This window comes from Aquarana catesbeiana, linkage group LG04 (genome assembly GCF_042186555.1).
Source record: "Aquarana catesbeiana isolate 2022-GZ linkage group LG04, ASM4218655v1, whole genome shotgun sequence".
In the NCBI taxonomy this organism is placed as follows: Eukaryota; Metazoa; Chordata; class Amphibia; order Anura; family Ranidae; genus Aquarana; species Aquarana catesbeiana.
The window spans coordinates 234,663,712-234,679,504 of NC_133327.1; the positions used below are offsets into that span (position 1 = coordinate 234,663,712).

At 43.2% G+C, this 15,793-nt stretch overlaps 1 protein-coding gene across 1 annotated transcript in view; it reads right to left on the reverse strand.

Moving 5' to 3' along the window:
• The window catches only part of KCNMB3 (potassium calcium-activated channel subfamily M regulatory beta subunit 3), a 68,342-nt gene extending 53,015 nt beyond the window's left edge, over positions 1-15,327 (reverse strand). The window contains exon 1 of the mRNA XM_073629096.1: positions 14,728-15,327. Within this exon, the coding sequence (XP_073485197.1) occupies positions 14,728-14,794 (67 nt within the window). The 5' untranslated portion in view covers positions 14,795-15,327. The remainder of the gene's footprint in view (positions 1-14,727) is intronic.
• Positions 15,328-15,793: the final 466 nt, after the last annotated feature.

A 15,793-nucleotide genomic window follows, 5' to 3' on the forward strand; every position in this document is an offset into this window, starting at 1 on the left:
TGTGTGTCAGGTATATTATTCCTCTAGCGCTCCATATCTCGGTGTCCTGCATACGTCTAAACTCTGGGAGGGACTCATTGTGCCATATGGGAGTATAAATGTTCGGTGATTCAATAGAAAGTTTTTTTGATGCTATGTCCCAAATTTTCTTATATTGGTATAGTAATGATCTGCGGTCCGTTCCCAAGCCCTCACCAGCTCTCCCCTCCATCATTGATAATAATGGGTCTAGAGTCTGTTGTATCCATTTTGGGCATAAAAGAAATAAAAATCTGTTTCGGTCTGTTTTGTCGATGTGGAAAATTTGTGAAAGCTGAGATGCGAGGTAGTACATATTGAAGTCAGGGAGTGCCAGTCCAGCTAGGTCAGTAGGGTTCTTTAACTTTTGCCAGGGTAGTTTGTGCCTAGAATTACCCCAGACGAACGGCTTGAGTAGAGTTTCCATTACTTTAAAGTGCCTGAGTATGAGGTATACAGGTGAATGCCAAATCATGTACAGGATTTTTGGTAGTAGGATCATTTTTATTAGGTTAATTCGACCCGTCACTCCAAGTGGGAGACGTGCCCATATTTGTGTTTTCTGTTTGATCATATCGATCAGTGGCGTTATGTTAAGGGAGATGTAGTCTGATGGATCCCGGGTTGTTTGTATTCCTAGGTATTTTATTTTGTCTACTGTCTGTAAAGCAAGTGTGGTCCTGTCTCGGCTTAGTGGGAAGCTATCTAGAGGGAGTATCTGGGATTTATCCCAATTAATCCTTAGTCCAGAGAACATTCCGAAGCATTTTATCAGGTCTAAGGCTATTGGGAGAGATTCCTGTGAGTCATCCAGGTACAGCAGAGTATCATCTGCATATGTGCTGATTTTTTCCACTACCTCACCCCTCCGGAGTCCCACTATACCCGGATGTGCCCGTATCGCAACTGCCAATGGTTCCGCCGCTAGGGCATATAACAATGGCGACAGAGGACATCCCTGTCGGGTGCCTCTGAATAGGGAGAATTGATCAGACGGCCAGCCATTTGCCACTACTCTTGCGACTGGGTTTTGGTAAAGGAGTTGGATCCATTTTATAAATCTGGGGCCGAATCCAAAACGAGCTAGGCAGGTCCAAAGGTAGTTCCACTCGATGGAATCGAATGCTTTGGCTGTATCCAGAGCCACAACCACTCTGGACCCTGGATTGTCATGTGTTGCTTGTAAATTGATAAACAATCTACGGAGGTTAAAAGATGTATTTCGCCCTGGCATAAAGCCAGCCTGGTCTTCATGTATTAGGGACAATATAACTGTGTTTAGGCGTATGGCTAGTATTTTTGCTATTATTTTTACATCTACCTGTAGCAGGGAAATAGGGCGGTAAGACTCCGGGAGGTGCGGATCCTTGCCGGGTTTGGGGATTAGTACTATTATAGCCTCCCGCATAGACGCTGGCAAGTCGGAGCTATTAAAGATAGAGTTATAAAGTTGTAGTAGTCGGGGAACAAGTATTTCTAAATGAGAGGAGTAGAATTCTACTGGTAATCCATCGGAGCCAGGAGCCTTAGCTTTGGGGAATTCCTTAATGGCTTTGGTAATTTCTTCTGCTGTCAATGGGGCCTCTAAAATCTCTATTTGAGCTTCCGTTAGGTGGGGGATACTTATATCATCTAAAAAAGCTTCCATTAAGGTATTATCCGTAGGGGCCTTGGAAGTATAAAGTGTAGTAAAGAAGTCTCGAAACCTTGTTGTGACTTGGTGCGGTTCTGTCATAAGAGTGCCGTCAGGGGAGTAAAGCGATATTACGACTGGGGGTCTGTCTTCGTGGTGTACAAGATAGGCTAGTAGTTTGCCTGCTCTTTCCCCTTGCTCAAATAGCTTTTGTTTTTGGAAAAAAAGTTTTCTTTTAGATTTTTCGTACAAGAGTTGGTCAGTGACCCTAGAGCAAAGCTTGAGGTTATTTGCCTTATCTGGAGTGGGGTCTTCTGTAAATGCCTTTTCGGCTGAAAGCAGATTCTCTGTGGCCGCAGTAATAACTGCCCCAGAGGTGCGCTTTATTTTGTTAATGTGAGTAGTAAGTGTCATGCGAGCGTGCTTTTTGAAAGCTTCCCAGACTATCTGGGGGGATGCTGATCCTACATTGGTCTCAAAAAACTGTGACCAGTGTGAGGAGAGATCATCATCTGCTGTAAAAAGAGTTAGCCAAAAAGGGTTTAATCTCCAAGAGAATGGTGGTCTGTTATGATGAAAGGAGAGTTTAACCCAACATGGGCAGTGGTCAGATAGTGATCTAGGAGAAAAACCTGCGTCTATCAATTTGGGAAGGAGCGTTCTAGAAATCAGTATTAAGTCAATACGAGACATAGTGCGGCGGGACGCGGAGAAGCACGAATACATCCGGGATGAGGGGTTCCTGCATCTCCACGCGTCCACCAAACCAAAATCCTGCAATAATCTTGCAAATCTTGTTAAATGTTGAGGGGCGTTAGGTATAGAGGAGTTAGTCATTCTATCTAGTGTAGGGTCCAAAACATTATTGAAATCCCCCAACCACATCGTTGGTATATTAGGGTGTAAGGCCATAAAATTAAACCCTTCTACAAGAATGGAGGTCTGAAATGGTGGAGGTATATAGAATGCCATTAATAAGATCATTTCACCATATAACTTGGCTTTTAAAAAGACATATCGACCTTGTGGATCCGACACCAAGCCGTGGAGCTCAAACTGGGTGTGTTTGGCAATAAGAATGGAAACTCCTCTAGAGTGTGAGGTGTGCACGGAATGGTATATCCATCCCAGCCAAGGGCGTTTGAGCGCTCTTTGAACAGAGCCCTCAGCATGTGTCTCTACCAAAACCATTACATCGGCTCGTTGCTGTTTGAGTAAAGTGAATACCGCAGATCTTTTAATTGGATCTCTCACCCCACGTACATTCCATGTGAGAAATGTTAGGGTAGCCATATGATAAGATATTGTAAATATTGAGCTCCACGACTTCCGTCCACCACTACATATTGTTTGAGAATTAACATGGGCAAATATAAAATGAGGTATAGTTTTGTATTTTTAGCGTCTGGTAGCAAGCATAATACAAGTATAACGAGCCAAATGTAGGGATTTCGTCTTACATTATGATATATATTGCAAACCCCCCTCCCTGCCCAACACATTCCCCAACTGGTGCGGGCTTTCCCCATTAACTGCCAACATGGCATAAACATCGTCCAACCTGCAGAAAAAGTATGGTGAGCAAAAAGAGTAAGAAAGATTGCTAATGTTGCCAGGGCAGAGAGAGTAATCCTCATCTCCGCAATGGCAACTAACGCACACTGTATGACGTCACATGTTGCAAACCATCTTAGGTTGGGTATGATAGGGCGAAACTGCGCTGCATAACAGAGCATACCGTAGAACTGGGCCCACTTACTGCAGTGAACCCATTAGCCAGTTGCCTTCCTCCGCCGGAGAGGTATGGCTTAAAAAGTATAAAATAAAATGAAGATAAAAATTTTTATATATAAAAAAAAAAAAAAGGGTAGGGGGATTAGGATAACACTCCAGACATGTCGTTTGTGCATCCTGACTCTCTGGGAGCTTTTTGTCCAGGTATATCTTCACAAGGAGGAGAATAAAATGTATACTTAACTGGCCTCTGTTGCGCCAAGAATCATCCAAGCGGCACACATACACAGAGGGCCTTACCGAAATCAAGTGTTGATGAACCGTGTGTGAGGTTTTTGTCATTTCGGGGCAGGTGTAGCAGAGAGCAATGTCCACATGCAGTCTATTGCCCCATCTTGCTGGCATTAATTAAGCCGGGTCATCCTACTATCGAGCCTCTATGCATCTCTTCGTTCCAGCCAGGCAATGGCTTCCTCAGGATCTTCAAAGAAATGGGCTCTGTTTTCTCCTTCCACTCGCAGGCGGGCTGGAAAGAGCATTGCATATTTGATGTTTTTAATACGCAGGCGGCGCTTCACTTCCATGAAGGTCTTGCGTTTTCTTTGTACTTCTGCAGAAAAATCTGGGAAGACAGCTATTGTTTTATTGCCATATGGAATATTGCCTTTTTCACGACTGAGACGTAGTATACTATCTCTGTCCCTATAGTTCAGGAATTTGGCAATAAAGGTGCGAGGTGGAGCGCCCACTGGTGGAGGTCTGCCTGACATGCGGTGTGCACGTTCGACGGTAAATGTAGAGGAAAATGCTGCTCTGCCGTAGGTGTCGCATAATAAAGTTTCCAAGAACTCCGGGGGGTCCCTTCCCTCTACCCCCTCTGGGAGGCCTATGAATCTGAGGTTGCACCTCCTGATTCTATTCTCAAGGTCATCTTGTTTCTGTAGGAGCTGGTTCACTTGTGCCTGCATGGCCTCACTGGAATGCTGAAGAGGGGGGAGGGAGTCCTCCATCATGCTAATCCTAGTTTCCGTTTCTGTGACCCTCTCCCTGAGCTTCTGGAAATCCTGTCTCACTAAGGAGATGTCTACTTTAACCTCCTCTATCCTGGCTGTGAGGGAGGATTGGCATGCAGCAATAGCTTCCTGACAAACAGTTATTGCTTCTAGTACCTTGTTAGTGTCTGCATTCACCGCCGTCTCCTCTCTCCTCGCGGCGCCGCCATCTTGGCCTGGGGAGCTCCGCTCCTGATGGCGGTACTGATCCAGCTTGGCTGTCGTGGTGGCCGTTTTTTTTGGTGGCGACATATTGCTTATGCTTGCCCCGTGTGGGGTGTTGATTTTGGGGCGTCTGGATGCGGTAATGCCGGCAGGATATGCTGGAAAGGATGTGTGTCCGGCGGAGCTCAGCGTCTCAGCGTCCTATTCCATGCCGCTTCAGGCCACGCCCCGTATTTTACTCTTTTGAGTACTTTTATTTACTGTTTCTGGTACAAATTATTGAAAGATGCACAAATGCAGATCAACAGGTTGCCCATGCAGAGGGAGCAAGTGAAAAACATAGAATTACACAGAACATCAATAAATTAACCAAAAACAGGTCTATTATGTAGAGTAGGTGCTCACAGTATGATCCTGTGGCACAGGCCATAGGTCTGCAAAAATGTCTGCAAAAATGACCGAAGTCTAAAGGCATCTTTATAGCATATATGCGACCGATCCACAATAAGGAAGAGAACCGCCATGATTGCATGAGGGCGGTAATAGATCTCAGCAAGTGATAATGGTTGCAAAGAGGGATGAATAAGAGGAGGTCAATTTAAAGCCCAAGTAATCCAAAGAGGAAGTGCTCCAGCGGTATGGAAATGAGACTTGGAGGTGAGTCACCATCGAGGGCGGCAGGGTGATGTTAAGGGCAGTGGTTTTCTGAGAATCAGTCCGGAGGCTGGAGATAGCTGAGAAGTGAGAAAGGAGACAACAAAGATTGAACAGAGTAGTCAAGGGGTTGGTCATGGTCAAAACGACGTAATCCGCAAAAAACTATCCTTGTAGTGTAGGCCCACATACTGAATACCTGTTATATTAGAGTCACCCCTATGGGCTATCGCCAAGGGTCCCAGCGCCAGTATAAATAGGATCAGGGAGAGGGGACACCCCTGCCTGGTTCCACGGGAAATAGGGAAGGAGGCAGACAGGTGACCGGCATCTTTAAACGTTAGCAGGAGTAAAGAGCCGCAATCCAGCGGAGGATTGCGTCTAATAAACCCCAGTGCTTCAGTACATAGCGGAAATAATCCCAGGATAGGGAATCAAAGGCCTTGTAAATGTCAAGCGAGAGGAGGAAGCCTAGAAACTTGCAACATTGTAGGAGAAAGTCACGTGACCTGTGACACAACGAATCGGGAGGAGCAGGTGACAACACTTCCGGTGTCTCGTAATCCTGGATGTGTAGTGAGGAGGAGAGCTGTCCCATTGCAAACTGATCGTTTTGAAGTGTTTTTACTACTATGTAAATGTGAGTGCATATGATTTTACTAATTAAAAACCAAGTTATTTAATTAATCTTGCACGATGATGATATTTTATTTACTTTGAGAAATTGAACCTGGACAAATCAAATTGTATGTGGAGAAGTCCTGGTAATCGTGGAGCCATTAGCTGAAGCCCGTTTCTGATCTGGCTGATCTTTTTCTTTGGATTAATACTGAAGGGGTCTTTCTTTGAGGTGAGCAGGCATTGCACACTGAGGTGGTGGTGATTATCAGCACATATTTCCTGCAGAGACTGTCACGGAGCATGGAGTGATTTTATTCCCCTTTTTTTCGTCAGCATTTAAGAATTTTGTGCATGTGGACTTTTTTTGCATATAATCACTATTTTTCACTTATTGGAGTTTATTATTTAATTTTGAGGTTTAGCGCACTATTATTTGTTTTTTATTTATTATATATTTGATACCAGAACACATTTTGAATAGTTGAAGCTGCTTCTCATTTATATTTATATTTTCACATAGTTTTTGAGTTTTATCCGTATCAGCACTTTAGTAATTTTTATTTTAATTGTAGGAGATGTATCAGGTGGACCACCTTGTAGACACTGTCCCCCGCTTGCCAGCCGGGAACAAAGCCCACTTGATCCCTGTATATCAAGGAATGAAGATATTTGGTAATGTGGGAGCCCAGGATTTTTCTTAGGATTTTCATATCTTCGTTGAGTAAGGAAATTTACCTGTGGGCATGGGGGTCTAACGGATCCTCCGCAGATTTGGGGATGAAGTAATGTGTGCTGCCAACGAATCCGGGGCCGGCACAGAGCCTTGGCATAAGCAGTTGTAATAGGCCATTAGGTGAGGTGACAAGGTGGAGAATTTACGATAATAAAGACTGGAGAAGCTATCCGGGCCTGGCGCTTAAGAGGGAAGCAGCCTGGGCAACTTCGGATTTAGTAATGTCAGCGTTGAGAGTTTCCAAGTCAGATTACCATCCCTAGCGCGCAACGAATCGGGTTGTGAGAACATCCTACAGAATCCAATTTGTTTGCAATCATCATTCCTGACCTTTGGACCATCTCAAAGTTTTCTCCGCTCGCTCAGAAGCCAGGAGGTTCAGCTCAGCAGTGAGGGAGTCGCGTGCTTTCCTTGTAGTGGCCGATGGTCAGGATTTACACGCTTCATCAGCGGAGGCCAGTTGCGACCCCAGTTCCCGTAGCCTCCATTCCCCTTTAATTGAAGCCAGCTGGATGAGCTGGCCTTGAAGTGTTACTTTGTGAGCCTCCCACAATGGCACCGCCGAGGACACTGAGCCAGCGTTTTCTGAAAAGTATGTTTGAATACAGATTTGGACCTCGAGGTATGTGTTCTGGGACATGAGAAGGGACTCATTAGGCCACCAATGGAAGAGGGGACGGTGCAGACCAGAAATGGCTAGGGACAACAGGGTCGTGTTCAGACCATGAGGAAGCGGGAATGGAGATTTTATCTATGAGTGAGATGCCCCGGAGAGGCACAAAAACATGGTCAATCCTGCAGACCTATCATGGGGGTGAGAATAAAAGGAGAATTCTCTCCCCCAGGGATGGAGTTCCCTCCAGGCATCAACCAAAACGTAAGATTGGAGCATCGCGCACATGCGGGCCCCCAAGGAGGAATCGTGAGAAGGGGCAGTGCCGGAGGTGTAGTACCTATCAACCATAGAATCTAGGGCCAAGTTGGAATTTTATTTGCTGTTTGAGTGCTGCACTTTATTTTAATTTATTTTAATAAGGTTGGTGTGTCACCTTTTTTGTGCAAGCTGCTTTTCCTCTTAAAGCGCTCGTTTGTATATTATTACATTTGCACTTCTAAACTTTGTCTTTGATCTGAACTTAACTCCTAATTTATGATATTATGGAAATGAATTATATTTTATCACAAGTATGCTAATAGTAATAATACTATGTTGTGGAAAATGTCATGAATGTTATGTGGCAGATTTTCATTGCTGAAAAACCTATGATAAAATCTATGCACCAAAGTTAAATGATCCACAGCACACTGATAATGTTTATGTAAAGCCTAAACTTTTTTTTTTTTCAGCTTTGAAAGGAGTCAGGAGGTTTTTTTGTTTGTCTCTTTCCCATTAGAGAGATTTATAGTCCTTCCTGTTACAAGGCCTCAACAAGAAGTCAGAGGAAATCCCCTTAGACAGTTGTCACTGAATAGATGTCCCCATTGAATGTATTTTCCTCATCCCTCTCTGGGTGACAACTGTAAATTTTGTATTTCCCACCATGGTCTCCTGGTGAAAATGGTTGAAAGGTCATTCTGAGTTTGAATGATGAGTCTACCTTAACCATTTCAGTTCTCATACCTATATTTCCCTTAACCACTTGCCGACCAGCATTTTAACTCTTACTGCTGGCCGCGGCTCTGCCCCCCCCCCCCCCCCCCGACCCTTATGCTGTGGTTGGATACAGTACAAGATTGCCAGCAGACTCACAGCCAATGATTTCGGCTGTGAATTTGCTGATGTCTACCAACCACAGCACAGAGATCAGTGTGTTAGTGAATGCAACACCCCAGATCTGGCTGGTTCTGTTCTATTCAGAACTGAGATCAGGAAGAAAAGCTATCCAGTCTAAGTAAAATCGGCACACATATACTTGTTAAGCACACAGTTAACCCCTTGATTACCCTCCTGATCACCCCTTCACCCAGCGAGTGTCATTAGTACTGTGACAGTGTACAGTATTATAACTGATCACTGTATTAGTGTCACTAGCGACGTCAGATAGTGTCCTTCCCAGTGTCAGTTAGCGCCAGTCCCTGATCACCGTCACACTATAAGTCTCTGATCACTGCCATTACTAGTATAGTATGGATGGATAGTATAAAACTGGACCCTTCCTAAAATTTCAGGAAGTGATCATCTCACCCCTTTTTTATCCAGAAGGCGCTGTGGCCCAAATCCAGATGCAGTTAGCCGGCTGCATGATAGGCATTTTCCAGATGTCCTCCAACCTACCTCAACACAAAGGTCCTGACCAACTTTACCTCTGCATCAAGGTCATATAGGGGGTAAAACCTTTAACCTTTTACCTAAAGCTGTTAAAAAAAACAAAAAACAAAAAAAACAGAGAAATGTTTACACTTCAGCTATAGACCTATTGATTTGACAATCATTTTGCCATTAGGGCCCTTTCACACATGCAGACTGTTTAGATCCGCCTGTCAGTTCTTTCAGTGGACCTGAAACAGTCCACTGAAATGGTCGCTCCACACATCTCTATGGAGCGACGGATGTCAGCGGTGACATGTCCGCTGACACCTGATCCACCCCGATCTGCTCCCCAAAATCCAGACGGATGGAAACCCTATTTTCCATCTGTCTGGCGGATCGGATTAAAACGGACAGGCGGTTCGTTTTCATCCGATCCCCCCATAGAGGAGAGTGGAGATCTGACAGGTCAGTTTCTGCACAGCGTGCAGAGATGGACTTGTCATCCGCCGGCTCAGCATGGATCAACGGAGCGATCCCCGCTGAGCAAGCGGATGGCTGAATACGGATCCGCACATGTGAAAGGGGCCTAACTTATTTGAACAAAGTATTACGTTTTGTTTTTTTTATCAAGACAAACAGCCATTCTTTTGGCAATATTGTCTAGCAAACATTTTTTTCTTTGCAATTTAAAGAAATCCAGCTTTTTCACACAATTTACATAGTTCTTTTGGGCCAAGCTGGCCCAAACGAACTACATCCCTCATTAACCTATGAGGCTGCTGGATGTGCGGTATAAACTGTATGTAATTGTGGCTACATACAGCATACCGCACTGTTTTAGGGGTGCGAGCAGAGACTTCCTGTCTCATACCCGGAACACAGGAGAGTCTACAGCAGAGGTGCTCAGCAATTCAGAGCATGTGATGTATTCTATCAATGAATACAAAGCTTCCTCTGATTGGCTGAGTCAGAGGTGTGACATCATCAGCCCGGCTCTCTGACTCAGCCAATTAGAGAAGACAGAGACAGTAAGAAGACAGTGATTAACTGCATTTAAAATCTGGCATGCTGGTTGTACTCAAGAGGGTACATTCAGCCTGCCTATACATAGTTCGAATCTCAGCCAATTCCTGCTGAACAAGCTGAGATTTGAATCATTTATGGCCGGCTTTACACACTGTAACAGCTGAGTTGAGATTAGGTATAAACGGGGTACTTCATATTCTCTCTCACTGAAACTCCATACAGCCTACAAAAGCAGAGCAGGCAGGTAGAAGGAGCAGATAGGCAAACAAAACAAAATCTATATCATGCGGCAACACAAACCTATTATATTTTTTTAACTTCCTAGGTGATTATGTTGCTTCTGCCTCCTCCCCAAATACCTCTTTGCCGCTACTTATCCCGATAAGCAATCATGAACTACACCTTGATGCAGTGCCAAAATGTGGTCACATGATATAATGCAGCATAGATGCTTTCCTCAGCACTGCCCTGTTTCACCCAAACCCACCGAGCACCTTCCCCTCTCACAAAAAAGCCTAACTTTATAGAGTGAATGCTGGGAGATGCAGTTTGCAGAGTCACTTCTGGGGCATCTGGATAGCATACCTCCCAACTTTTTGAGATGGGAATGAGGGACACCTACCAGCAAAAGTATGCAGGCATAGGACACACCCCTTGGCATGCCCCCTTAAAGGAGAATTGTACAAAAAAAAAAAAAACAAGACTGGTTAAACCCACAAGTGCTTTTTTTTTTAACACTACTGTTCCTTTATATTGGCTTTTGGAATTTACATATGCAGCAATTTAGAAATCAGATGAAAGGTTTAGGAAAACACTTTTTGAAATATAAAAAATGCATTTTATATACATCTATATAGATCAGACCAAAATGAGGGACAAATGAGGGGCAAATCAGGGACAGTCCCTCAAAATCAGGGACAGTTGGGAGCTATGGGATAGCATGGGAAAGTGCTAGATAACCCACCCCCTCACAACTATAGCACTCAGGTGGCAGAAACACTGATTGGAATGATAAAAAAAACAACTTTTTTTGCAGAAGCTTTTTGAGCGAGGTTTAGGTCATTATATTGATTTAAACTGCAGAATGCTGAGCAGAATTGCATTTGTAATCTGGCATAAAGACCTTAGTTGTACTTTAAGCTACTGAGCCCTCTAAACCAGTGGTTCTCAACCTCAGTCCTCAAGTACCCCCAACGGCCATGTTTTGGGAACTTCCCTTAGATAAAATAGCTCTTATCAATACCATGTCATTGTTATTGATTTAAAGCAGTTGTGTAAAGGAAAACGTGAAAACATGACCCGTTGGGGGTACTTGAGGACTGCGGTTGAGAACCGATACTCTAAACAACAGGCTTTATCAACAAAGTATTTAAGATAGACCAGTGAACCTGTTTCCTGAAAATAAAAATATAAAATATTCACGTGCCCCAATTCATATTTACTTGACTTAAAAAACATATTTCATTAGTCAAGTTACAAAAAAAGACACAAGCCCATCTAGTTCAACCAATAGAAAAATTAATAACTAAAAAAAAATAAAAATCTCCATATACAGAAATCCTAAACCGACATTCGATGAGAGGTAAAAACCCTATAAAGCATGGTTCAATTTGCTCCAGCAGGGGAAAAAACTATTTCCTGATTCCTCAAGGTAAAATTCCCAACCTCTGCTGTTATTACCTATGAATGTCAAAGGGGACATACAGCCAAAGCTCATTTGGCTGTACTTCGCCTGTGGCTCACACGAGTGCAGTACGTTCTTCAATCCTGTGACCCGTTTTCAGCAGACAGTGGGCTGAAGCCCGCTGTTGGCTGATGTCACAGAGCCGTTCCAGGCTCGGCCAAGATTGGGATAATGAAATCGGGATCCGCTCGCATGCCTGGACCGGCGTCCAGCGAGCCAATGAGCACCTGAGCCAGCCGCTCCCTCCACAGCTCAGCGCTCCAGTGAACACGGGAGGAGCGGGCATAGCAGAAAGCCGGTGACATACAGTTCACTCAAGCTCAAACAATCCGTAAAGAACATCAAAGTAATTGCACCCAAGAGCCAAACGATACTCTACAATGAACAATCAAATATTTTTGAGTAGTCTGGTGCTCTTTTTAAAAATAGTACAGGCAATGCCCACATAGCTGGTGCAGCAATCTGGGATCTGAAATCCCCCGTTCTTCTCCCCCTTTTTGCAAGACCTCCAAGACTGAACAAAGCAATGATCTGTGCCAGCGCTGACCAAACAGAATCGCTCTGATCTGTCCCAGAAGCCATTGTTTGCCTGGACTGTTTTTTTTAAAAGGGCACCAGGCTACTCCAAAAACATATGATTGTTCATTGTCGAGTATAGTTTGACTCTTGGATGCAATTTATTTGGTGTTCTTCACTGTCTTCCTGTTTCTGAGTTTTGTTTGAGCTTGAATAAACTCAGCCTGGCCCAACCTTCACTTTAAACTCTCAAATCTGTCTCTTGTTTCTCTCATCCTAATACCTGGCTCATAGAACTCCTGGTATCTGCCATGATGTTGACTGCCCCTTCACGTCGCCAGCTGGTTTGATACTTGGCACTGGGTCATACATTTATCTGAAAAGGCGAACTTACATTTTAACACAGTTGCAAAGTTTGCTGGATTATATTAGTAGCTCCCTGATTTATGTTGCTTGATGCTGCGAGCAGTTCTTTTTTGAAGAGACTGCTGGATGATTGACTAGACAGTTGGGTTTTAGGCACAGTGCTTATAGTTTGTTTGAAATAAGCAATTAAAGCGGGGTTCCACCCAAATTTTGAACATTATCTCTATGCATTCTCTTCCTTGCCTAGATGCTGACATGCTGTGTAAAAAAATTTAAATCGCCGTAATTACCTTTTTTTTCTAATCTTCTTAGCACTTCCTGGTTTTCCTCCCATGGGAGTAGGCGGGTTTCTAGCCTCTCCCAGACCTCCCACAGTCCCCTGGGAGCTAATCTCAGGCTTCCCAGCATGCATTGTGCAACAGCATCATCACAACATCTCGGTGAATGCTGGGAGCACAGCATTCACCGCATCCAGGAAATACATGCTTGTGGGCTTCAAATGCCCACAATGAAGATGGAAACCGCCTGCAGTGAATTTTATAAGTTATTCTTTACAACGAAATCGGACACAGGCGGACTTATTACACAGAACATGTGAGTAGATAATCATGAGAAGAAAAGTTTGTGAATGAACTCCAAAAAAAAAAAACGATAGATAGGTGGACCCCCGCTTTAAATATGTTGGTTGATCCTTGTCAGTCTTGTTTAGTAAAACAGTCAAGACAAAGATATCAAACCAAGTGCAATAACTTATAGCAATGAATAAACTTAAAGGGGTTGTAAAGTTATTTTTTTTTTTTTTTTAAATAACAAACATGTTATACTTACCTTCACTGTGCAGCTCGTTCTGCACAGAGTGGCCCCGAACCTGGTCTTCTGGGGTCCCTCGGCGGCTGTTTCAGCTCCTCCCCGCAAGCATTTACCACCTTCATGCGAGCTCCCTCGCACGGTGGTGAGTGCTTGCGGGCGCGCTCCCGTGATACAGCCGGCGGCTATAGCCGCTCGCTGTATCACTCGGCCCCGCCCCCCGGCGCGCCGCGTCATCGGATGTGATTGACAGCAGCGCGAGCCAATGGCTGCGCTGCTTTCAATCCATCCACTGCAGCCAATCAGCGACCAGGCTGAGCTGCAATGAAGCTGACGAGGACGAGCAGCGAAGATTCGAGGCGTCAGGTAAGTAAAACGGGGGGCCTGGGGGCGGCGGTACTGTCAAAAGTTTTTTCACCTTAATGCATAGAATGCATTAAGGTGAAAAAATTTCTACCTTTACAACCCCTTTAATTTTTTAAGGATCAGTTCAAAATTAATTGTAACTCATTACACCTTGCTTTTGTGAGTAAACCCAGATATGGTGCTACTCAAATAATGTGATACTAAAGTAGAAGCAATGAACAAGAAAAATCTGAAATAAGCAGAAATTTTCTGTTGGTTGAGCGTTCTCAAATTTTATGAGAATAAGTTCTTTGATCTTTTTTCAAAACCGATGAATGAACTGCCCAGGTATGTAATCAACATATTTTCCCAAGTGGAACCCTGTGTGATAATACTACAAGTTTTCTGCCCTGTGATGTGACTGAATAGGATTACATTTAGTTAAAATGATTTGCACTTTCAAAGAAGTAGAAACCCAAATCATTTTACTTCCCCTTTATCCTGCACCATAAACAGGGGATTTATTTATTTGAGATTACATAAATATATATTTACAATATAGTATAGACCAGTGTTTCCAAACTTCATGACATTGAATAACTGTAATGTGATTTATTTGCTTAAATGTCAACTTTAACAAACAGAATTGCCTCCTGAACCAGTCAAAACTACTTCTAGGAAAAATCCTCTCTGCCTAGAACTATTACATACATCAAAAAGTCATAATGTAAAAAAAAAAAAATAAATATATATAAATATATATATATATATATATATATATATATATATATATATATATATATATACACATATACATACACATATACATACACACACATCTGTTTTTAGGCTATGCAGATCCCACATTAATTATAGCAACAGAAAACTACAAACATCCCAAATGTCTCTGGCAAGGTTCAGTGTCACCAGAGTGTCCGTCCATAAAGGTGTTAAAAAGCCCTAGCCTCCATTACTCAAAGGACTGGACAAACGGCTGTCATCGGATTATCTGTAGTTGAGTATCAATCAAAATCTAATCCTCTCTGATTTCTCTAGCTGCTCTGTCTACACTTTTAATCACAGTCCCCAACACACAAACGCAGAACAAATGAAATACTTTACCCGAAAACAAGAATACGGGGCCATCAGACTGTTTTGGATCCTGAGTGGATGTCTTTTTGTTTGTCATCCTTCATACACCCTTGATTGATCTTTGCTTAATATCCCCTGAAAGAATTTTAGAGCTGAAGCTTTTGTATTTCTGAACATGTTGCCTTGCCAGGGAATTTTTTCTTTTCTTTTTTTTTTTTCACATCAGGTCGACTGACCTCTGAATAATTGATGACTATTTTGTTGTCTCTGGCTGAACAGGCTAAACTTGTACATAATCTTTTTGTGTTAAAGAGTAAGGAAGCTTTAGCTTCTCAGTGGCTCATGCATATTTTAGGAGGTGGCATCTGGTTTTGTTTTTCTAGGAGGCCAATAAAACTGTCAAATGCAACAGTATTCCCAGGAATGTGTCCATGAAATAATGGCATACAATTTCACAGTCATTATCCAATTCATGTTTGCAATTAATCCACTGTTTTGTTAATTTTTTGCTTTCAATGTGCATTATGAAGGTTATTTATGACTTTCCAGAAAGGTCACCTCACACAAATTAAGATATTTATGGCTCCTAGATTAGCCATTAATAACAAAGATAAGATAACAAGGCTGATCATACTAAGAGATGGAGAGAGGGAAAAATCACAGCGCAAGGACAGGAAGTACACCTCCAGGTACAATGTGTGGAGCTCACTGAAATATTGCAATGGGATTACTGAGAAACCAAACTAGATAATCTCTGGTTTTAAAGTGTAATGCCCCATACACACAACCGGAAATTCAGCCAGCAAAAGACCAATGAGAGCTTTTGGTCTGACAATGCAACCGTGTGTATGCTCCATCGGACTTTTGCTGGCGGAATTCCAGCCAGCAAAAGATTGAGAGCATGTTCTTCATTTTTCGGTCGGAAAAAGTTCCAATCGGAAATTCCGATCGTCTGTAGCAATTCCGACGCGCAAAATTCATACGCATGCTCGGAAGCATTGAACTTCATTTTCTCGGCTCGTCATAGTGTTGTACGTCACCGCGTTCTTCAGTGAACTTTAGTGTGACCGTGTGTATGCAAGCCATGCTTGAGCGG